The sequence below is a fragment of the Arctopsyche grandis genome, chromosome 4, assembly GCF_051622035.1.
Source record: "Arctopsyche grandis isolate Sample6627 chromosome 4, ASM5162203v2, whole genome shotgun sequence".
Classification (NCBI taxonomy): domain Eukaryota; kingdom Metazoa; phylum Arthropoda; class Insecta; order Trichoptera; family Hydropsychidae; genus Arctopsyche; species Arctopsyche grandis.
In genome coordinates, this window is record NC_135358.1 from 1,552,183 (window position 1) to 1,577,237 (window position 25,055).

Consider the following 25,055-nt stretch of genomic DNA (forward strand, 5'->3'; position numbering starts at 1 on the left):
CAGACAACAATACGTAAAAATTTAATTTCTACTCTATATCTACATATGTACATTGTATATGCTTTGGTCACAATAAAGCTGAAATTCCAAATTACGAATGATAAATTGCACAACTGAATTTTAAGATGAAAAGACACAATTGGAAAATGATAACTAAAAATAATTGTATGTAAGCTTATTGTTAATCATATTAACAATTAGATACAACATAACTTATTATTGAATACTTATCTCGCAGATAAAACCCAGTGAAGAGATATACTTTTAGCCGTGAAATGTCAAATCTGACATATTTGGCCAAAAATCAATATATATCGTGTATTACCCTACAAGAGGCTACACGCCAAATTTGAAATTTATATATACATATGAGAGTTAAAACTATAAATATTTATATATTAGAGATAACGAGAACCTATAGAGCAAATTTCATAAAATATAGAGTGAATTATAGGCGTTTAAACAATTACAATCTGACAAGGCCGTGTCATGGCGAACAGTTAAAGTTAAACTTGTTAAACGTCAGGAAGATTTACGGGCCCCGTTTTTAAAACGCGTTGTATACGATATTTTATCTCAAACGTAATGGCAGACGATACATTAACGTGTATTGATGACCAAAATGAGCAATATGGCAAAGTATGAAAACGATCGGATAAGAGATAAAAATGACCACTAACACGAAAGCCATGTGAAACGTAAAGGAGGTATGTAATGAAATCGCTTCATCTGTGAGATACATATGTACACAGTACATATATGTACATATTTAGCATTAAACTCCATATTGAAGAATAATGTTGAAAAAATTAAACACACCTAAACGTATGCATAAATTCATATATTGAATGCTTCGTATTAACCCTTTCAGAACCAGACCATAAACCGATACTTCCCAGACTTTTTTGTTATTTTAATTTCATCTCATTGTTGCTAAATTTAATAATTAAATTAGTCACACACGGTCGGCTTTTTCTCACGCGCTTTAAAATATAATAATCCACCGGAATATAGAATACGCAGGTACATATAATAAATCAATACGTACGGAAGTTAAGCAACGCTCCGACAGGTCGACACTCGCATCGGTGAGCATGCGATTGCAGAACCGGATCGTTCGAAGGTTAAATATTAGTACACATGTACCAATATACATATACGTACATAAATACATACATATTTATATACATATACGTGTACATACATACATTGTACAATTCTACATAAGAGACTTGACTTTTTACCGAGCGTTTTTATGCCCCGTGCGAAGGGTTGGTGTGCACAAGAAGAGGGTTGAAAATAAATCCCCTTATATTCCCTCCCCCTCCTTTTATTCCTTCCCCCTCTGCCCCCCCCCCCTAGTCTCGGGGCCGCTCCCTGAAATAAATAATTCAGGTGTAAATATTCCCCGAGCGTTGTGTTCCTTCTTACTGTTGGTATATGCGTCACGACTTCAATGTTTGTGATATTTGACGTGGGGGTGAATTTATATTAAAATAAATAGTTTCCAAGCGCCCACCGCTGCCGGAATAATAACAATTCATTGTCAAAAGGAGGATTTGTGGACCTGGAAAAAATAAATAAAAATCGTGCTCTGGTGCCAAAGTGTCCGTAGTTTAAATTGTAACCTACATATGTATATATGTACATATGTACTTTTGTAAATATGTACCTTTTTTATCTCTTGTATTGATTTTTTGCGAATTGAAAATTCATTTTGAGCCATGCATAGACTGAAAAAAATTGGCTGAAAAAAAAGTGGAATTGATTTAAATTAGAGTGGTATGAGATTTACCAAATTTAACGGATCTGAATTGAAAACTGTAGATTTTCACCATAGAAAAATAAACATAAATTCATTTTCTCGTGTACTATGATTATGTCAGGTCAAAAATTAGAAGATTAAATCAAGTGACATATTTCGGTATTATTGATGATTATTTTAATCAGCATATTGAAGAAGAAAACGATGTTAAAAAAGTATGATTATGTCAGGTCGAAAATTAGAAGATTAAATCAAGTCTCATATTTTGGTATTATTCATGATTATTTTAATCAGCATATAACAATATTAAAAAAGAACTCGATTCATGAACATACAACTCAATGGGAAGACAATATAAAAATTATAAAATACGATTTTTAAATATGAATTGAATTTTAATAAACTTTGTAGAGAAATTATAGGAAGCTTGAGAGGAAATTTCTTCAATTGAATAATTGAAAATTATTACTCTCGAGAACGGACAACGAAATTATTTCATCGTAATTTTATGCGAAATCAAACAATGGAAATAACATTCGAGTGGAAATCCGCTAGATTTTCCACTGCGAGCATTGAATTTTCCCGAATGAAAGCGCGACCCTCAGGGAAAATCATTAACTGTTACGTAAATACATTTATGGTAGATACTACAAAAGCTTTTATGTTTGATAGCTCGAATGAACGAGCATTGAAAACAATTCGCTCGTAGAAAAAAATCAACCATTCAATAGGAAAATGAACCAAGATCTACATTTTATATGAAAAAAAATAAAAATGAAACTCACTTCGGTTTCGAACGGAACGAGCCAATTCAATGTAAATTTATACGACAAAAGAAATCCTCCGGATTTATTCTATTATATTATACAATAGAATATTAAAAGAGGGAGTACGCATATACATTTATTTAATTTATTCACCATAGTTCGGCAGTTCAAGTTTGATGAGATCTATGATATTATTTTAAACGAATTTTAGAAAGACTCGACTTTGTGGTCTGGCTGTATAAATATATTAGGTACATACATATGTATGTATAATAGGAGTTGTAAGTAGATACATTGTAGGTGAATGAAAATATTTTATATCGAGGGTCCTGGTATTATATGATATATATATCCCCGTTGCGGAAAAACAGATGTCCTGTCTCAAATGAGCCGGAACGATTGTTCACACTTTAAGGATCGTTTTAGTGGCACAAAAGGAAGGGTGTCTCAAAGTATGAACGCATTTTCCCCGTCATAACACCGCATGAATTACGACCATAACTTTATCGATGTGCTTGTAGATTGTGTTATACCATGTGAACACGTTTCAGTCATTTTTAATACACTTTTCTCCATACAATTGAACTTTTTCCAAGTACATTGTATTTACATATGTGGATATGTAGAGTATAACGCGCCCTTAAAACATTAAGATAATAGGTCTGATATAATATTTAGTTAAATTGAGTTTTAAATACAATTTTGTTCCAGTTTTCAGAACACGTTTTGGAAGTAAGCAAAGTGTGTACTTACTTCCAAATTCTCTAGTTGAAGTTTTATACTTCATTTATAGTTTACATATGTAATTTGAAAAGGTTGACAAACATTCCTATTCTTCATTTTACACGGGATATTGATTGCGAGTAATGTTTGCAAAAGGGATAATTGAGCCAAATTTTGTATGAAAAATCAAAAACTATATATAAATACAAATATACATACACTACATTTCCTTCATATATTATCTTTCCGATTATTCGTTTATTTCTGAAAATTCAATCTATATCGTTCAAGTTGTGATTAATATTATATTTGTATATTATACTCTCATTTATATATATATTTTCATATAATACATATGTATATATTAATTTGAAAGCCAACAAATTCTCTCACGGAAAATTACATAATCTTTTTAATAAGAAATTGAAAGCCATGCAAAATCATTTCCAATCAAACTGAGTAAAAGCCGCGTAAATAGAGCTGCACTCAAATATTCCAAATGATTAAAATGCATTGAGCGTGAATATGCTGATGAAATTTGTTCATTTATTGAAATAAATTAAAAATGTAAATGTTCGAATGTGGCAATTTTTAAGTGCTGTCTTATTTGTAATTTAAAATATCGTAATCCTATAATCAAATTGAGCACTAAAATCAACGTTTAAAAGTATTTTTATTTACATTTGTGTATTTATTTTATAATGAATAAAGCAGGTCAGCCGAAACACAATAAAATCCTTTTTTTATATCAATTGAGATGAACGTTGTTTCAAAAACTTTTGATTTTAACTAGAAACCAGATAGTACCGAAAAATCGTCGTTTGGTACTACCGTTATTACAAAATAGTCTACCGAGACCATTTTCAGTTCTATGTAGTTTCATTCGTAATATGTATGTATTTCGTTCTGGAGCGTCAATATAGCATAAGATATGCACATATTTTGAAGGAAACTATTAGGTATGTATTTACGTATTTAAATACATACATAACATATATAATACACATAAAATAACCTTAATAATACACATACATACATATGTATGTACATATGATTCAATTTTCAGTTCGAAAAACACTTTCTGTTTGACTTAATTCACAAATTGTTATCACTTCTTTTAATTAAATATTTCTAGAATTGCGAAAAAGCAGAATAAACGTATTACAGGCCACCAGTATTTTTAAATATTGTTAAACGCAAAAAATATATTTAATGTTTTGCGAGATATTTCTAGAAATGACGAAAAGTCGACTTGTGCCACTTTAAATTATAACGGCTCATATAAGCATTAGAAAAAGCAAATAACTAATCGTATACAAGAAATTATTTAATACTATGTGAAATTAGGAAATGAGGATAGAGTGCCTTTGTACGAATGAATTCGTACAAATTAAATCAAAAATGCCACTTTGTCTGAAGTAAAAGATCTTCGATCAATGTGTTTTGCAAGTGATGTCGTATACATGTGAAATTTGGACATTGAAAGCCAAGTTGCTACACAAAGTAAAATGCTCTCAAAGAAGCATGGAAGATTGTATGCTCGGCATAACGAGGAAAGACAGGAAACGGAACACGTGGGTGATAAGTATGACAAAGTTAGTGGAAATAGTGGATAGAGTGAAGAGATTGAAATGGCAACGAATAATGGATGAAAGGTGGAAAAAATAAGTGCTTTAGTGGTACCCAAGATAATGCAAAAGGTTAAAAGGAAGACAGCGAGGAAGATGGGTGGACGAAATTAGGAAAATGTGTGGGCTGAGATGGATGAGAGTTGCGCAAAACAGAGATGAGTGATGAGATTTGGGATAAAAGGAAGGATTTGAAATGTGTACGCTTTCTACAAAGTTTTTTTTACACACCACTTTTATGTTTTACTTACGATTACAATTCAGAAAAAAATTTGCCTCTTATCCGATCGTTTTCATACTTTGCCATATTGCTCATTTTGATCATCAATATAAGTAAACGGATCCTCCGCCATTACGACGGTGCAAAAATATCGTGCTAGACGCGTTCGAAAACTCTCCCACGAAAGAGTGCCTGACGTTAATCGCCCAAAACGTGCAATGGTATTTCATTTATTTTATAAATTTCTTTCTTTTTTCACTCTATATTTTATAAAATTTTTATCATTCTTGTAATATCGATGCCTGGGAGGGGGGGGGGAGAAGGGTAGGAATAAGAAATGTCCCGGTTTGGATGCCAATAAATCTGGCAGCCCTAAACCACTGGTAAATAAATAAAATACAGTGATACAAGCGAGTGAAGAAAAAAAAATGTAAGCATTTGATTACAGCGAAGAAATTTATTGGACGCTACGAAAAATTGCTCAATACCGTAGCGCGGGAATACTAGGTGGAATTGAGAGAGAACGTTTGGTCACCCTAAACGTCGGGGAATCCCTTTATTTTGGTCGTGTTGCCTGGTTCGGTGCGGTGTGGGGACGACGCCAACAAAAAATAAATTGCCTGCAGGTAATGAGGGTGCTCCCCTTCTCCCTTCGAGGCTGATTCATCACGGCTTCTCTCCCTTTCCTCTCCGTGTCCACCCACATTCGAAAGGGAGGCGATCCCATCCCCAACCCCTCACCCCCCGGCCACACCGAATCTCCCCCATTCCATCTGGCCGGAGATAAAGCCATCAGGATAGTCTTGAGGTTACGACACGAGTAACAAATTACGCTGACGGTTTCGCATTAGCATTTCGACCCCTGGACGCTATTTTGCTGTGCTAATATCCGATACAGAACGAGGCAAAAATACGACTCTATGCGAAATATATTACACATACATATATAAAAGCCCAATTCCGTTTATATTTTTGTTTGTGACAATACTATTGAATACATAATATGATATACGATAACAAATAAAAAAAAAATTCGACCCGGATGGGTCTCGAACCTGTGAGCCGTCTACCGATAGCTAAAAAACGCGCTAAAATATTTTCGTACATTTTTCGATTAAATTGTTTGTTCATACGAATATAAATCATTGAATGCACTGAAATTTTATTCCAAAAGTGCATTCGATGATATTTCATCGGACGTATGGTATTATTACTTTATATATGTATGTACGTAATAACAATAGATGAAGTTTTGTGATCATGCGAAAATTCTAACTCAAGATTTTGACTGATTCGAACTCGATTACTGATTACGTTTTCATGATCTAGAAAATATGTGTGTGTCTTTGTATTTTGGGGATTTTTTGAACACAGTTAGTTCTATCGAACTGAAACTTAGTATGGGGTACTGAAATTCTTATCGACACGACATAAATTTTTTTCAAAATTTTAAGTTGACCGGAAATGGCACTTCCCCTTATAGGTGTCCTCTTTTTTTTTTTTTTAGTTTTTGAATCAATTAACTCCCAGATCGCTAACTGAATCGGACTAAAATATTTTTAATAATAATCTTTATAACCTTGTATTTTTTAAATATTATTTTTTACCAGTGTTGTACCCGATGGCATATCATCGCATATTAAGTTATTAAATAAATAAAAGAAATGTTTCGTCGGTCATGTGTTCGATCCCCAAGCAGTCGAATCTTTTTCATTTAAATATATTGGTTTAAATTAAATGAAAAAATAAATAAATAAATAAATAAATAAATAAATATTTAATTTAATATTTTTTATATAATTGTTTAATATGAAAAAATGTATATAAAAAATAATGTACTAAAATATAAAAAATAAATGTATATAAAAAACTTTAGTAAAAAAACTATATTAAAAAAAACTCAAGTAAAATAAATGTATATAAACAAATAATAAAATTATTAAAATAAAAAGGCAATTTAATCAATATTTCAACAAAAAATGTACAAATGTGTGGGATTAAAATTTCAATCAAAATGATTTCAATGATTAGGGTTTCACTCAAAATTATGATCCCGGCTTAAACTAATATAATTAAATATATAACTAAGAGGTATGAGCCGCCTTGGTATGTACATACGTGATGATCTAAAAGTTATCTCAGACAGACACACACACAGAATAGCGATATTGTATATATATGATTTATTTATTTACATATTTGCCACAGTGACATTACAGAGTACTCTAATGCGTCACTGTGACCAGACATATAAGCATAATGAAAAAACAATATATGTATAAGAAATAGCAAGACATAAATATAGGTATGTTATAGATAATAAATTTTTGAAATCATATTCAAATAGTGGTGACATTGTGAGTACGATATTTTTTGCCAATTTGATGGAGGAACCGCTTCAACAATGAAATCAGATAAATTGACAAACGCTGATAAGAAACGATATCCAAGTCCAAGTCAAAAATATCCAAGTCTGACCAGCAGAACTTAAGAATAAATTGTTTTTCAATCTAAGTCAGGTCGTGGGATCGAACCCGGCGAACCTTTACCCAATCAACGCAACCGCTGAGCCACGCAGCTGGCTAAAATATATAGCAATTTAGCGGGGATTCAAATAAATTAGTCATATTTTCCGCGATAAATGTCGCTTTATTATTAACACTGATTATTTATTTAAAAAATATATTCCAATACCTAGTGATATTTTATCGGGCTCCTATAATAAAGTACATAATTTAAACTGGATGTAAAATGCTTTGCTATTCGTTTAATGTTAGTAAACTTAATGTTGTTTTTACATATTTATAATAGGATTTTTAAATTGAATCTTAAATAAAAATTTGGCATAGCAGTTTAAAAAAAAAAGCAATCCAATAAAATTAATAGAAAAAGATTTCTTTCAATTTAATTTGTTTCATGTAAGTTTTTCCTCTGTGAACGATTTTTATTTTCTATATATGTATATATATATATATATATATATATATATATATATATATATATATATATATATATATATATATATATATATATATATATATATATATATATATATATATATACTTATATTGTACGTACTATCTGCAAAGGCACAGGGGTGTGCTGCAAATTTTTTTACAACTGTCTCGTTTTTTACAAGGCTCTTTTTTATAATAAAATACACGGTCTCAGAGGTGGAATTTAAAATTTTGCTCCCTCCTCTCTCAAAAATTTGATATTTGTATTGATTTATATTATACAAATGCACATTCTCAAATATTTTCGCCAACATCTTTATTGAAATGTTGTATGGACACAGTAAATATGAATCTTTTGTTCAATATATGATGACGATTTAAATGGTTTGTGTACGTATGTAAGTGTGTAAAAAAATAAATAAAGTATGCTTACATATAGATACCGTCACTGCAACCTAAAAATTTTAATATAGTATTTAAAATTAACGTGCATAATTAAAGAAAGGTGAAAGGCAATAAATATACGTGAAAATTTACCAACTTTATGTAGTCTCCATAGCATCAGTTTAAGCGCCTTTGCCAATCGTCTTCTTCAATATAGACGAGATATGACTTTTCTTATAGATCTATGCCCAGTAAACACAAATCTGTAATAAAAAATGTTGATTGGCTCGAGATTCGGAGATATGTGTTTTTTAAATCGCGTGATTTTTCTATATCTTGGCTCGTAGAGCCAAGATACGAGCTTTTAGCTCGCAATTTTACCGATTTAAAATTCAGAACACTTCCAATTAAACATTTTAAACGAAAACAATAAATAGTGTGGCCAGAACACTATCCCAATAAACATGTTTCAATAGAAAATACTCAATATAAAATAGTATTAACAGTGGGAAAAAATCCCAAGTGAAAATACGTACTTTTGACTTTTGATTTGAACTGGACGACTACTTAGAGAGATTTGAAAGCTGAAAAGTACTACAAATGAAAGATAAAATACCCGACTATAGATTTCAATATTCATTTTGAACAGGAAATTGACAGATTTTGAGACATCGACCGAACAACACCAAGATATAGAAAAATCGCGCGATTTACAAAACACATATATCTCCGAATTTCGAGCCAATCAATATTTTTTATTACCAGATTCCCGTTAACTGGGCATAGATCTATAAGAAAAGTCATATCTCGTCTCTGAACCATTTTTCGTGTCGAACAGTGTTATTTTTAAGTTCAAATTCACTTTATACGAAACAAATGAATTTACTTTCAACACTCAAAGGAAAATTTTAACACAGTTAGATAATTAAAATTATTATAAAAACACACTCTGAAATCACTTGAATGATTATTTTTTTGAACAAAATACGCAGATGCTGTGTAAGAAGTACGGATTCGCAGATGATATCTATCATTCAATAACACTAAATACATATGTATAGCCTACACTTAAAAATTTTGCCTAGTGTTAGGCTCGTCAGTTATTCCTCGACTGAAATTGAATAAAATAAGAATAAGTGAATTAAATATATTAAATTCATATGTATTTTAACGCTTTTCTTTTGTTTGATTATATTTGACGAAAATATAATACAAATTTACATATGTAGTTCAATCAGTGCATGTTTTACACTGAATTACCTTTGTAACTATTAAATTTAATGAATTGAAACTTCTTTCGGTTTTCAAAGTAATAAAATCACATTAAAAAATCAAAAACTAACTAATATCCATTTCAAATTTTAAAGCGGACTAATCTCATAACTTTTCTAACTAGAGCAAGTCAAACTATTGAATTGTATTATTAGAATCGTGACATTGCTAATAAAATCGTACATTTTTTTTATAGTTTAGTATGAAAATAAAATAACGGATAGATCACGCAATACTTGAAATATAATAAATATTCAATTTTCATATTGAATAATAAATAAATTGAAAATTATGAATATTATGGAACGATATACGTGAGGTTTACATTAAAATCCATTTATATATACATATATTAAAACATTTCGATAATATATTTCATATTATACTTCAATAATAATCCTTGGATTTCACATTTATTTATTTTATTACATTTTACACCAGTAAGGTCTTACAGGTAAACCCCAATGCGCCTTCCTGGCCAATTACAAACAATACAGCATTTTTATTATACAAGTCGCTGAATTATGAAACACTGAAAACTCGCAAATTAACGAGACATCTATGAATTGCACATACATTTTATCGTACATTAATCATACTCAAATAGTGGTGACATAGTAGGTAGGAAGGTTTTTAACCAATTTTTAATCGAGAACCGTCTCAACAATGAAATCAGAGAAAATTGGCAAACTCTGATAGGAAAGATCGACCAGGAGTCACAAATATCCAGGTCTGACCAGCAGCACTACAGATACAGATTTCAATCATGGGATTGAACCCGGCGCCTCTCAGTGCTAGGCAAAAGCCCAACCGTGCTCCACTAGTACGAGTTTTTAGCTCGCAATTTTACCGATTTAAAATTCAGCACACTTCCAATTAAATTTTTTTTCAATCGAGGTCAGCTCATGGGATCGAACCCGGCGCCTCTTGGTGTAACGACCGAGCTATGCTGCTTGCTGAATATAATATGTATACCAAAGACTTCCACTGCTTTCTATCCTCATGCCAGCCAATTTATCATTGCTTTTTCATCAATACAATCGATTCACTCCTTTTGGGGTCGATTCTGTTGGTCTTCAGTATACATGTGTTCTTTTTTGTATCATAAATTGTTGCTTTGACATGTTTAAACTACGTATGTATGTATATTTCGAGCGCCTCTAGGTGTTAGGCAGAAGCTTAACTACTGAGCTATGCTGCTGGCTATTTATGTTATTAAAATAAATATATTTAAAAATTGATTTTCTAATTTACCGTTAGCCCGTTTCTTTGCCGCGCTTGCTTTTAACTCTACAAACGTCGTGACCCAATTTCTTTCGTATACTTAAATTAAATACATAAATAAAGAATCAGGGTCACACATGGTTCGATACTCGACCCTATCGGGGCACACGACACGTGCTGTCACGCTCTAGCACCGGAGCATCGAAAGGGTTAAGCTTTGAACTTTGCGTGCCGTTCGCGGAAAGTGCTTTTTTAATACAAAGTGACTTTTAGATTTTTTTTTTTTGATTCGCAAAACATAAAGGTTCGGCAAACCACTTGACTGTCTGGCAGGATCACAAGAGTGTGCCCTATCTGGGAAGAGTGTTGCCTCATCCGACATCCCTTGGGGTTAGACCCTAACGATCCGGGGGAAAAGTGTTGCCCTCGATGTTCTTATCTACAGCGGAAAACGTGTCGCATTTTCCTAATTGAGATTTCCCACTTTGTATCTTAAGTATTATTGGAGCGATGCTTTTATATTTGGCGACACCGAAAAGGTACTTTTATGTATTAAAGAAATAAAGAAAAAAATATACGAATATATACATATAGAAGTATATTTATTTATTTATTTTTACATACATATATACAAATATACCAGGAAGGCTTAACAGGTAAACCCCAAATGCGCCTCCCTGGTCCACATAATTATTACATAGATACATGTAAATCTAAACAATATCTGACATCTATCGTCAGATATTACAAATATCGTATTAATACGATAAATAACGATGAATAACTTTCATGTATCAATACGAATTTTATATTCGATAAACAACCACAGAGACATCTATGGTGAGCAATATGGCGAAACCTAAGATATAACAATAACTAAAGGTTCGCAACAGATAATTGGGAAGGAAACGCCAATTTTACAGGAATCGTTTCAATGAAAATCAGAAAAATTGGCAAATTCTGATAAGAAACGATCGACCTTGACAAATCAAGGTCTGGCCAATAGCGAGACTTAGCGGGAATCGAACTCGTAACATCATTCACATTCATTCACCACTAGACCACGCTACTGGTTACTACATACATACATATATACGAATAATATATGAAGAAATTTTAATTATAAAAATTCAATATCCTGTGTGAGGTTTCAATAAAAATAATAAGATGTTTCGAAACTAATTTTGGCATCAAAATAGAAATACCAATACATACATATACCAGCAGCATAGCTCGGTCGTAAAGCTTCTGCTTAGCGTCGAGAGGCGCCGGGTTCGATCCCAGGGCCGGGCCTCGAGTGAAAATGAATTTTTCAGAGTATGCTGTTGGTCAAACCTGGATTTGTGACTCCAGGTTGATCATTTCCTATCAGAGTTTGCCAATTTTCTCTGATTTCATTGTTGAAACGGTTCCCGGAAAAAATTGGCTAAAAATCCTTCCTATACAGTATGTCTATATGCCTATAATTTGTGATTGATTTATGTGCAATAAATCAGTTTGTGTTCAATTTGATAGATGTCTCATTGATTTGTGAGTTTTTCAGTGTCTCGTAATTCAGTGACTTATATAAAAATGCTGCATTGTAATTTTAATTTGTAATTGACCAGGAAAGCGCATTGGTGTTTATCTGTAAGGCCTTCCTGATATATATAATTAAGGCCTTCCTGATAAAATGATATATATATATATATATATATATATATATATATATATATATATATATATATATATATATATATATATATATATATATATATATATATATATATATATATATATATATATATATAAAATAAATACAATACGTACATTTATGTATTAAAAAGCTTGTTCGCAATGCTATAAAAATTCAAATACAAAATATTGTATATTATAATTAAAAATTAATTGCTTTATACGTACATATTGGAAGCATTTTAATCTATTCATGAAAATTGTGAACGTTTCGTAATTTTCCTATGTTCAAATCCAAGAATTGAAAATTAAAATGTGTAATTACAACTGAATAAAAAACGGCTTTATTTTCATCACTTAACCCTTACAACTTATTCCACAGAATTTTTTGTGCACTTTTACGTGTTTCAATTATTTATATAACCTCATTTTTATATCAAATATGAGATAGATTTTTTATAACTTAATTTAAGCCTATTAATTTATCTTTACTAATCAAATTCAGAGATAGTCTATGTTTTTCTCTGAATTATATGTAAATACATACATATGTCTGTGCAAAGTTTGATTCAGATTGTCCAAAATGTAAATAAATTATTAAGAAACACAAGTTTAACTTTATGTATGTACTTAAGTTTGTAAATAAAATACGGAAATGTGAGTTATACGTATAAAATATTCAATATTGAGAGTTCAAAGTTTATGCCGTTCAAACCACTTCCCTTGTGATTGTCTCTCTTTGAACTTCTAATAAGAACTTCAAAGCCCTCTCGAAATTCCACTCCTAACGAGCGTTTCCCCAAATAAGCATTTAGAAGATATACACATGTATTTTATTTATGTATATATGTATGTAGAAGGTATAGAGCTCATCTTCTCGGTTAATTACGATTGTTATTTATCGCGAAATATTTCAACTTGGGGTGGGTTTGGGGTCAACGAGTGGGGGGACGCTCACTTGCGACACACGCATAGATAAAAACAACCGTTTTTAATCGCAGTACCCCTTAAAAGTTGGGGTTGAACACAATGGAGCGCACGAATCCAATAAAAAAATCGTTAATACAAAGGAAACACTTGTCAGGAACTTTGTCAAAGGCACTCGAACCCCACCCACCACGAGGACCTGAAATGAGGGGTTGCCGAGACAAAGGCCAACACTACAACATTCCAACGCAGCCACATACACAATTTTTGTATTCTTCATTGTATTCAGTTGAATCAGTGTGAGTTTGCCCATTCTTTACATATGTATAATACATACACAGTTGATTAATATTACAGTACGATTACAGTTTTCATTTCAATGATCGGTTGTAATATCACATCCACCAGTGATTTAGTCTATTTCGATTATATAGTATGTATTCAGTTTCTGCAATAGTTCCTTCAGCCCCTATATAAGTGAGGAGAGAGTCCTGACTGAGAAGAGCTTTCGGCAAACACTCAGTAATCGGATATTGCTCGGTATGTTTACCGTCTCGCCTTCGACTTACAAATTAAGTGAAAACACTCACAAGTAGAGGTACAAGATATATGTATGTACATATAAACCGTAACAATGAAAATCTTCCGGAAAGTATTTGCCCTGTGCCTTGTCGAGCCTCGGGCCGAGAAACAGATTGAGTTTCGCGGTGTATTGTATAATATTGTGTTTCCCGGCTCTTCCTTTTAACGACGTTTTCCCCGCTCGTGTTTTCCCGGCAGTTATCCAAGACTGGCTTTTGCTTTGAGATTCTAAGAAAATCCCTCCTTTTAAAGTATAATTGTGCGTTCAATACCTGGGTTGTTTTCTTTGACCGGCTGCGTTTCAACGTTTCTTTAATCAAACATTTAGCGTTGTGTTTTTAAATGGTTATAATAACACATCAATTTGTTTATTTTATCTTCAATTAATAACAGGAAGGCCGAACAGGTAACCCCGATGCGCCTTCCTGGCCAGAAACATTGTACATTTTGATACAAATATTATTAGTATTGTTGCGTAGAGGTGGGCGGAGGATCCAAGTAAAAGGCCAAAGTCGTTTCACACCATTTATTGGTGATTAAGGAGATACACACACTGGCAGTGTTCCGTCCAGAATGTCATGATATCGCCTAAGTACCGCCTTATAACGGACAGGTCACTCAGGGCATCTTCAACGTCCGGTTACTTCCCTATTCTTAAGGCATGTACCCGGATATGTATTCCCACGACACTCAGTCCCACGCTATCGGTCACTTCTGAGAAGGGACCGGGTACCGCTTACTACGCCAATTCGGTGGCCATTGTTTAGCCTACTTGCACTTAGTCTGGAGATAATCCTTGAAAACAATCATAACGCTCACGCAGTCTCTGGGATGCTACTTGGCCTTATCCGATTGCACTTACTCGGGGGTGTACGTAACAGATATGTATTTATATATAAAGTATATAAATACATATCAATTAATATCCACAGAGACATCTATGTTCAAATTAGTAAATTTTCAGCATTTTAAATTCAGTAAATACATATCAATTAACATCCACCGAGACATCTATTGTCAAATTTGTAAATTTGCAGCATTTTATACAATTCAGCGAAATTTGAGATTGCTGAAAGCTCGAGATTTTGCGAGAAAATGGGTAACCAATGGATTCATATAAAAATACCATATATATCTATACAATGAAAGCCTAACAGGTAACAAGTATTATTCAAAGTGAATACATATCAATTAACACTCACAGAGAAATCTATGGTCAAATTTGTAAATTGGCAGCATTTTAAACAATTCAGCGAAATTCTGTAAATACTTATCAATTAACTTTCACAGAGACGTTTATTGTCAAATTTGTAAATTTGCTGCATTTTGATTTTGCGAGAAAATGGATAAGGTTGCTAATTTGTTGGGACCGTTTCAATGAAAATCAGATAAATTGGCAAACTCTGATAGGAAACGATCACAAATCCAAGGTCTGGCCAGCAGAAACGAGTGGGATTTGAACGCGTGACCACTCTGTTCAAAGCATTATATGCTAACCACTAGTCAATTCTGCTGGTTTATGTATTAATAGTCAAATATTATAGATATACCTGAGAAGATAATGGTCCGATTTTACCTAAAATGCATTTTTTACATTATTTAAGATCTATCGAAACGTAATGTAGCCCAGAGTATTGTCAAATCTCTCGACAAACCTTTGCTACGAAAGACCTGTATTTAACTATTTGTTTGTCGTAGCTGGTCTCCAGCGACGACCAACTCGTTTTACTAGTTTTGCGTTAATATTAATCAATATTTTAAATTAAAAACCATTAAAACGTGATCTAGGATCGTGTCCGAGTACAAATCTGTCGAAAGCTTGTGTACCCAGTTCAAGTCACCCCACAACTCTGATATACATATATATTTATATACACATATGTACGTATGTATGTATGTATGTACATACACCGGAAAATTATTTTGTCGAGTACTACGACTACTAGAAAAGTGCTAGAAAGCGTAATTATTTCCTTCTTTCGCCACAGTGACACTTTTAAACTTTCATAGTTCCACACGTTCTCAATACTCATATGTACTAAAATATATGTATTTTAATATGCTTGTGGATTTATTATTATATGTTGACAGATTACACGTCACGATAGCGGTGGGACGAGTGCGAGCCCAAAACCCTTAAACCCCCCCCCAAAACTATATTCATTGATAAAATTGGGTCAAAACCTGACCGCGGCATTTCTATCTTGATATATCGTATTAGTTTCATAAAAAAAATAATAAAAAAACGCGATGTCTGATGACGAATGCTTTCTAATGATATGTTTGTTTCTGTCTGTTGTCAGGTTTCCCAGTCCGAAGGGCGTCTGAAGGGCCGGTGCCGCACTCGTACCACCGTTCGCGATCACTGATTTAAAAAAAATCTTAAATAGAAGCTGAAAATGCAACACACCCAACGAACAACCACAAACATACCGAAAGGCACGTGAAAACGCAAATAAGCTATACACAAAAAAAAAAAGGAAAATGGTGTGAAGCATCAGTGCCTAAGCATATTATATAATAAAATATTTTGAGATTAGTATTTTAACATTAAAACAAAATGGCGAACCCTCTGAAGAGCTGTTGGGAGGCTTTCGACTCGTACACTATACCTCTCGTCAATTTAGAAGTGAAGGAAGTTCGCGACGTAGTATGGGAGAAGTTACAGGAGCCCAAGTCCCAAAGGAAGCTCATCCTGGTCATAGTGTCCGTGGCGCTTTTGCTCGACAACATGTTGTACATGGTAATAGTACCCATCATTCCAGACTATCTGCGTTACATAGGAGCATGGGGAGACATGAGTGATGTCATAGAATACCTACCACCGGAGAAGGTTGGAAACATCACGATAATTCCAACCAGAAGAACTCCTCACGGACACGACGGACAGGATTCAGCTACTGGATTACTGTTCGCATCCAAAGCCATAGTCCAACTATTAATCAATCCCTTCTCCGGGGCTTTGATTGATCGAATCGGGTACGATATACCGATGATGATCGGTCTGATAATCATGTTCTTGTCCACGGCCGTTTTCGCATGCGGCAGGAGCTACAGCATGCTCTTCTTCGCCAGAAGCTTACAGGGAGTGGGCTCAGCTTTCGCCGACACTTCTGGCATGGCCATGATAGCTGACAGGTTCACGGAAGAGAACGAACGCTCCAAAGCTTTGGGAATAGCACTGGCTTTCATAAGCTTCGGATGCTTGGTTGCGCCTCCTTTCGGTGGTGCTCTATACCAGTTTGCAGGGAAAGAAGTACCATTCCTCATACTAGCGTTCGTATCGCTAATTGACGGATTTATGTTGTTGCTCGTCATGAAACCATTCAAGGAGCAGATGATTGAAGCGAGGAAGGAACACGCCCCGTCAATTCCTATTTGGAAACTGTTGATGGATCCTTACATCGCTGTGTGCGCCGGTGCTTTGATGATGTCCAATGTCGCTTTGGCCTTTTTAGAACCTACGATTTCGCTCTGGATGGAAGACAATCTGACTACTGACAATTGGAAGATCGGGATGATTTGGCTGCCCGCTTTCTTCCCGCACGTCATCGGTGTAATAATCACTGTCAAAATGGCTAAGAAGTATCCGCAGCATCAGTGGTTGATGGCAGCATCTGGACTGGCACTGGAAGGACTGTGTTGCTTCATAATACCTTTTGCAACGTCCTACAAAGGTCTAATGATACCCATATGTGGAATCTGCTTCGGAATTGCCCTAATAGACACGGCCCTGCTTCCAACTCTAGGATACTTAGTAGATGTTAGATATGTTTCAGTCTATGGAAGCATCTATGCAATAGCTGACATATCTTACTCGTTCGCTTATGCAATCGGGCCTATAATAGCTGGAAACGTAGTCGAAGCAATCGGATTCACAGCTCTTAACTTCGGAATTGCATTCAGCAACTTGCTCTATGCACCAGTGCTGTACTACCTGAAGCACATCTACGACTTCAAACCGTTCGAAAACGAAGCGAACATCCTAATGGCCGATCCACCTGACAAAGAATACCAAACGTATTCAATGCAAGATCAGAAACCAGTCCTCGGTGATTATAAGAATCATTTGGAGTATACGAACTTGGACGGCGGGGTTCAGGAGACGAGCGTCGACTCGATGGATCCCAATAGTGGGTACAATACCCAAGATAGTTACTTGGAAGCTGCTTGCAACGAGAACAATCCGCACTTGCAGCAGTATCAGAACGCTCCGAGGATGCCCCAGCAGTCTGGACAGCAGCAGCAGCAGCAGCAGTACGACGTCGTGTATACGAAGCAGGTTGGATTTCAGATACAGAATCAGAGTCAGGGTCAGGGTCCACAGCATCAGATGCCGCAGAGACCGCAAGGTCCTCCTCCGCAACAGCAGCGACAGCTTCCTCAGCAGCCAGGTCAACAAGGCGGTGGTGGTGGTGACAGCAACCCATTCAGAAGTGCACCTCCTCAGCAGCAGCAGCCGCAAAAATCTGATAGAAACCCCTTCAGACAAGGATTTTAGTTTGTTTCAATGTTTAATGTATTTCATCCCCGCCCCATCTTCCCCCTTTTTTATAATTGTTGGATTGGGATTTTCGTCTGAAGTGCATTGATCATATTTAATTCCCTAAAATTATATGTATTTATTGTTCGGTCAACCTAAATTAATCTATAAATCTCCATTCGATTAGGGGAAAAATATAAATAGCATTTTAATGCGTTTCACTGATTTTTGTGGTTATTTAAAATCAAAACAAATTGGATTATCAAACTAATATTTAGATATATAGATATTTTCCATCATTTCTAAATCGTCATATATTGTATTGTATCAAGTCAAAAATCAAAAGCAACAAATTGAAACCAATACAAGAAAGATATCAGTTTTGAAAACATGTTAAATCAGATTCAAAACTTCATCTGATTTGATGACGTTTACAGAAAATGACGTTTGATATAATGCTCCGAAATCAACTATTATATTTATGTACAATTACAGAACCATTTGATTCTAAAAATAATGTATCAAAAGAGTTTGAGAATCCATAATATTGATTTTTGAAACTACAATATAAAAAAAATACCTGGTATCTTGCATGTATTTAAAATCATAACTTTGAAATGAAAATTGTCTGTATACAAATAATATATAATATATAAAATATGTATATATATATATTATGTACTTGTCACATAATATTGATTTTAATGCAATAAACGTTGGTATGTTAGTAAACAAGGGTTTGTTTCACCTTACAGAGGGGTGTATCTAATGGGTAACCGGAGCTCGGTGTAACGCGAGCACCAAAACCAATCTATTACAGTCATAAAATAATTAGCACTAATTGCATACACTCAAAGGGTTAAAAAGAACGATCCAAAATCTACCATCATACATATATTAATTAAAAAGTATTGAGATTTTGGATTTGGACCTGGACTTCAGACGAAATTCGCCGTTGTATTATTATATTGTATTGTTTTTCTAGTTGATGTTGTGATAGTACATATTATATTGAAAAAAAAATACTATACATATTTGAGATGATTATGTTCTTTCTCAAGTTTAATTGTCCTATGAAAATACTATTCTTATAATAAAAAAAAAATGTATTGTAATAAGTGTTTTCGATGCTTCTGTAAATGAATATTATATCATTTATCATTTGTTATATTGTATTATTGATAAGTCTTAGTTGGATAAGTTTAGTGTATAGTTGCTTAGGTAAGCATATCAACACTGGTCACATGTGATAAGAAGTTGCAACCAAGGTAACCAAACATATCATGAATCTTTTGATTCAAAATCTTAGCGTGTTAAGGTACAATTATTCTATAATCAATTATTTTTAACTTATAATATATGCACTGTAAATAGGTGCCTGCATATTATATGTATGTAATATTTTAGAAAAAAAACTTAAAGCTAATTAAATTTAAAAAAATCAATTGGCATTTGAGCAATTATATATGTATTATATCTTATCATATCATCTACAATCTTTTGTATAAGTACTATTTAAAATAAAAATATATATTATTTATACAAAAAATATATTGCATAGCATTATAAGCTTTTATTATTAAAAGAATACACTAGTTGTAATCATATTTTAGTATTATTTTTAATATAATTTGATCAAGAGCAATTTTAAAATTTTTATTTAGTACAAAAATATCTATTAATTTTGACATTAATCTGAACGGAAGAATTTGTATTGATGTTTAACCCTATTTTCACTTATAAAAGTCCTATAAATAACATAATGAGAGATATTAAAATGAATTTCCATATGCATATACAATGTATGTACAGTGTTTTATAATTTATAAAGGCTAAATTTCTTTTGGGCCTGTCAAATAGAATTTTACGAATTCTATTTGGTGGTTTAAAATGAATATAAAATAAATACGAGTACGTTGAACCTGTATTAGTCACCAATAGTTGTAAAAATCTTATATACTGAGTACATTGACCCTTTTTGAGGGGAGAAAATAACGAATTTTGGGATACAAACACTGTACATACGCGTTTTGAAATTTTAAAATTCTAAACAGGTGAAGGGTTAAGCATTACATGATTAAAGTTCATTATCTCTGCAGAAAGTCATACATCATCTAAATAGAATCAGTTAATAATAAAAACGGTCAATATTTACGGGACATAGTCTATTACTTGTATAAATTTATTGAAATTTTGTAAAATTTTAATTAATCTAAGTCAATTTCTGGCAAAAATTAATGAATCTGTAAATGAAAAATATATATATATATACTCCGTCACTGTAAAATTTTTGGAGTCACGTACCCGATCGTCAATTCATATGTAACATAATCGAAACACGAAACGTATTCGTATTTAATTAATCAAATATTTCGCTACTAGTCATAATGAGTATTGCTTATGTTTTGATCTCGACTCAAATTTTACGGAAGTGTTTCAAAAATAAATCAAAGGTTTATTATTGAATCCGATTCCTTGGCGTGGACGATTCGACGCACTCAAATCAGTCTTTGAAAGCAATAATAATAAAGAAACACGTGTAAATAAAAAAGTATTATTCCGTAACGTTGGGTTTTTACGTGTGATTTAAAATTCAGTTGCAAAATTGTACAAAATTCACTTGCTGAAAAACCAGAAAAATTGCTCACAAATTGAAAAACTTATATATATTATACTACTATGTAATGAAAAATATTCATATATAAGATAAATATCATGAACATTTTTTCATATATTAATTAATAAATATCATGAGAATTTTGATTAATTGATTTTCTCCAAAACAAGTTACATTTTATTTTTAATACGCAGCATAATAATGAACTTGATTGTAGATACAAGAAAATGAAATTTAATACTTTTTATTATTATTTAAACGAAATATGAATTGTGTTAAATAAAATTTAAATCATATATATGTATACATACAATTATATATAAAAATAAATACATATATATTATACGAATGCAAATAAAAGTTAATAGAAAAGAGGCAATTTTTCAATGTCAATATCAATGAACGCCGCTGTACGTAGAGTAAAAATTAAATATTAATTTAATTCACTTCAATCGAAATGTTTTCCTTTTAAAATTGTCTCTTTTCTTGCTTTCTATCTCCCATCATTCAATTATTTTAATGTTTAAGAATATGTGTGTTTGTGTGTGTTCGACATTTGAAACACACACTAAATGGGCCGAGCATTTATAATCTTACATACTGTAGTGGAATGTATGTATATTTTTAAGATGATACGCTATTTCACATTATATTTTATATATAAATCTTCTACGTGTAATTTTACATAGAGATTTAAGCAATAACCGACTATATCACAACATATCTTAGATGTTTAAGAAATATAGTGTACGACAAGCTTAAAATATATTAATATATAACTTCATCAACAGATGAAGCTTTACATGATTGTACATATCGAAAGTTTACACTCACAACCCACCAATATATATCCAAATCAATTATGAGAATGTCAATTTTTTGAACAAATTTCAATTTTAAATGGTTCTGTCACCGAAAAATTTTGCAAAAAAAAATTTTGCATCTTAAATTCATTGAAAGTATTGATCTGACGTAAAAAGGGAAATGCAATTGTTTGTATTTCACATATATGTATGTACAGAAAAAGTATTTGCTTCTACTTATATTTATAATATGCATGTAAAGCTTTCTTCATATACCTATTCATAGTTATATGATAATCAATATTGTAAGCATATGTAGAGTATATTATATAATTATATATATATTTTTTCGAATAACCCTGAATTAGGAGTGCCATAGGGAAGATTTAAAATGTCATCGATTGTGACAATTTATTTAGATCAAAACAAAGATTTGAAATAATACAGCTTATTGACAGAATATTTTTCCAAAATTTAAAGTGTCTTCAATAATGTTTAAAAAATTTACATAAAAGTGCTTATAAAATATACATATACTCAATTAGCTTCAATCGGAAATAAATTCAATCGATTCAAAGTAGCTTAATCTAATACGGCTATTGACATTTTCGAATATCATAAGTGAACAATCTGTTTGAGGGTTAAATAAATCATTATAGACATGTATTATTCCAGTTATGTATGCATTTAACACAAGTTGACAAATTTTTCAAATATAAAATAGAATAAAAATAATCATATGTATAAATTCACAAATTACAAATACATATAGCATATGTATTCATTCATAGAAAAATAATAAAAGTGTATTTTTAAATGGAAATCCTTGTCTCCACAGATGCATTGAAATAAAACCCTTAATATATTATATTAAGCTATTATTCCGTTATTATTATATTATTATAGTTGGTGCTAATGCATTATTATTTTAATATATTTATTTTGAAAAAATGCAGAATTTGACTTAAAAATTCTAATGTCTGCATTGTAAAATATTATTACTAGTTAGAAATATGTACTTGTGTAGAAGATATAGTATTAAAATTAAACGACTAGTCTATTTAACTTAATTACTTAAAATATAATACATGAACAAATATTAGGCATACGTACTTATTACTCGTTTCGTTTTTATTTTTATATAGAGAGTTTTATATTATTTTAATATGTATATGGTTTAAATTATTAGGCTGTTGTTGAGTTGCTATTTTTTTTTTGTGTATAAAAATACTTAGATATTATAGTATAAATGCTTGAATATTAGAATTCAAAAGTAATATAATTATAATAACTACAATATATTATACTATATACAAAAAAATGTGTAAGTATAATTAACTATCGTTATCTAAACGTAATGTATTTAATACAAAATAATTATAATGTTGAATTGTTAACTAGATGTGAGTAAGTTACAATATGACGTAGTAAAACAAATATCTCTTTTAAATTGGAAGGTTTTTCTGTATGATTTAATTCGCGTTGTTTATTTGTGTTAAATTACTTTTGAATAAAAACCAAAAAAAAAGAAGATGAAATTATTTTTAATCGTTCTGAATGTAAATACATATATTTTTTGTGGAATTTTTATTGCTTTCGAATTTTTCGAGTTTCAATTTTATGTATATTATTGAGTGTACAACATTGTGTAATAAATAGAAAATAATAAGTTCTTCGTTCGATTTTATTTTTTTAACATTTATTATTATTCTCATTATTATTATACTATTGATTTTATAGATGTTGAAAAATGTGTACTAATGATATTTTATCAGTGTTTTCTTATTTTATATACGACTTAGTTTAATTGCATTTTAGAGTGAATGTGTATTTCAAAAAAAGGATGTATCAATATAATAAATGAATTGTTAATCAAAAATAAACATGTTTTCAATTTAACTCAATTTAATACAAATTTTCACAAATAAAAGATATTGTGATATTATAATTCTACCACCTGGAAAACTGTGCATGTTTTAAATTGGAAAATTCTTCCATTTCATAACGTCATGCGATTTACAATTTTAAATTCATATTCTGAGTATTGAATTCTATATTCAATACGTATATACTACATTAAGTGAATATTATTATATCAATTATTAGTCTTCCAAACAAACTTTTGATCCACGAATATAATATATTCTTTTAAAATGAATACTTTTAAAACTCGATAAAATGTTTCTGTAAGAAAAAATGTATAAAAACGTAGAAGACTGTATCAAGATTTCTTACATTTTCATTTTTTCTTTGAACCGGTCTATCGTATTTAAAAAGATTGACTGCATCTACGTTTTTTTTTTCAAAATCTAGATACTTGAAGACAAATTGTTTAGAACCTTAAAAAAAGTATTTAACCCTTATTAAAAATATAAAACGATTTGCACTCCATGGCGAATCATAGGGATAGTAATATCTTATCTAATCAAATTTAATGGATCCACAAAAAAATACTGTTACGTAGGGGTGGGTGGAGGATCCAAAAAAAGGGGCAAAATTGCTTTCACAACATTTATTGAGTGCTTAAGGAGATCCACGCACTGCCCGTGCTCCGTCCAGAATGACTTCATATGGCCTAAGTACCTGCTTATAAAGAGCAGGTCGCTCACTGTATCTTCCTCGACGTGTTTGTTTACCTATTGTTATAGTCACGTACCAGATATGCAGTTCCACGGTCTCGCGCTGTCAGTTCTGAGAATTCTAGTGGGAAGTGGCTTGGTGCCATTACCGCCGCTAAGTGCATTCGGGGTCTCCATTGTTAGCCAACTTGCAATTAAGCCTGGAGATAATCCTCAAAACCAATTACGACGGCGGCTCTTTTTTCGCATACGTTACAATACAATATATATATATATATATATATATATATATATATATATATATATATATATATATATATATATATATATATATATATATATATATATATATATATATATATATATTTTTAATCTATACCAGGAAGGCCTAACAGGTAACCCCGATGCGCATTCCTGACCAGAAACATTGTACATTTAATACAAGTATTA

At 31.8% G+C, this 25,055-nt stretch overlaps 2 protein-coding genes across 2 annotated transcripts in view; both read left to right on the plus strand.

The window, feature by feature from the left end:
* Window positions 1-25,055, plus strand: part of ChAT (Choline acetyltransferase) — a 65,489-nt gene that overhangs the window by 13,785 nt on the left and 26,649 nt on the right. The gene's annotated exons all lie outside the window — the stretch shown is intronic.
* On the plus strand, window positions 16,703-18,624 carry VAChT (Vesicular acetylcholine transporter). Its single transcript, XM_077428629.1, has one exon. The coding sequence runs from the start codon at window positions 16,855-16,857 to the stop codon at window positions 18,622-18,624; it is 1,770 nt and encodes a 589-aa protein (XP_077284755.1). The 5' UTR covers window positions 16,703-16,854.

What these genes read in the sequence shown, in the direction of transcription:
- VAChT (XM_077428629.1), top strand. Translation starts at nt 16,855, where the DNA reads ATGTTGTACATGGTAATAGTACCCATCATTCCAGACTATCTGCGTTAC.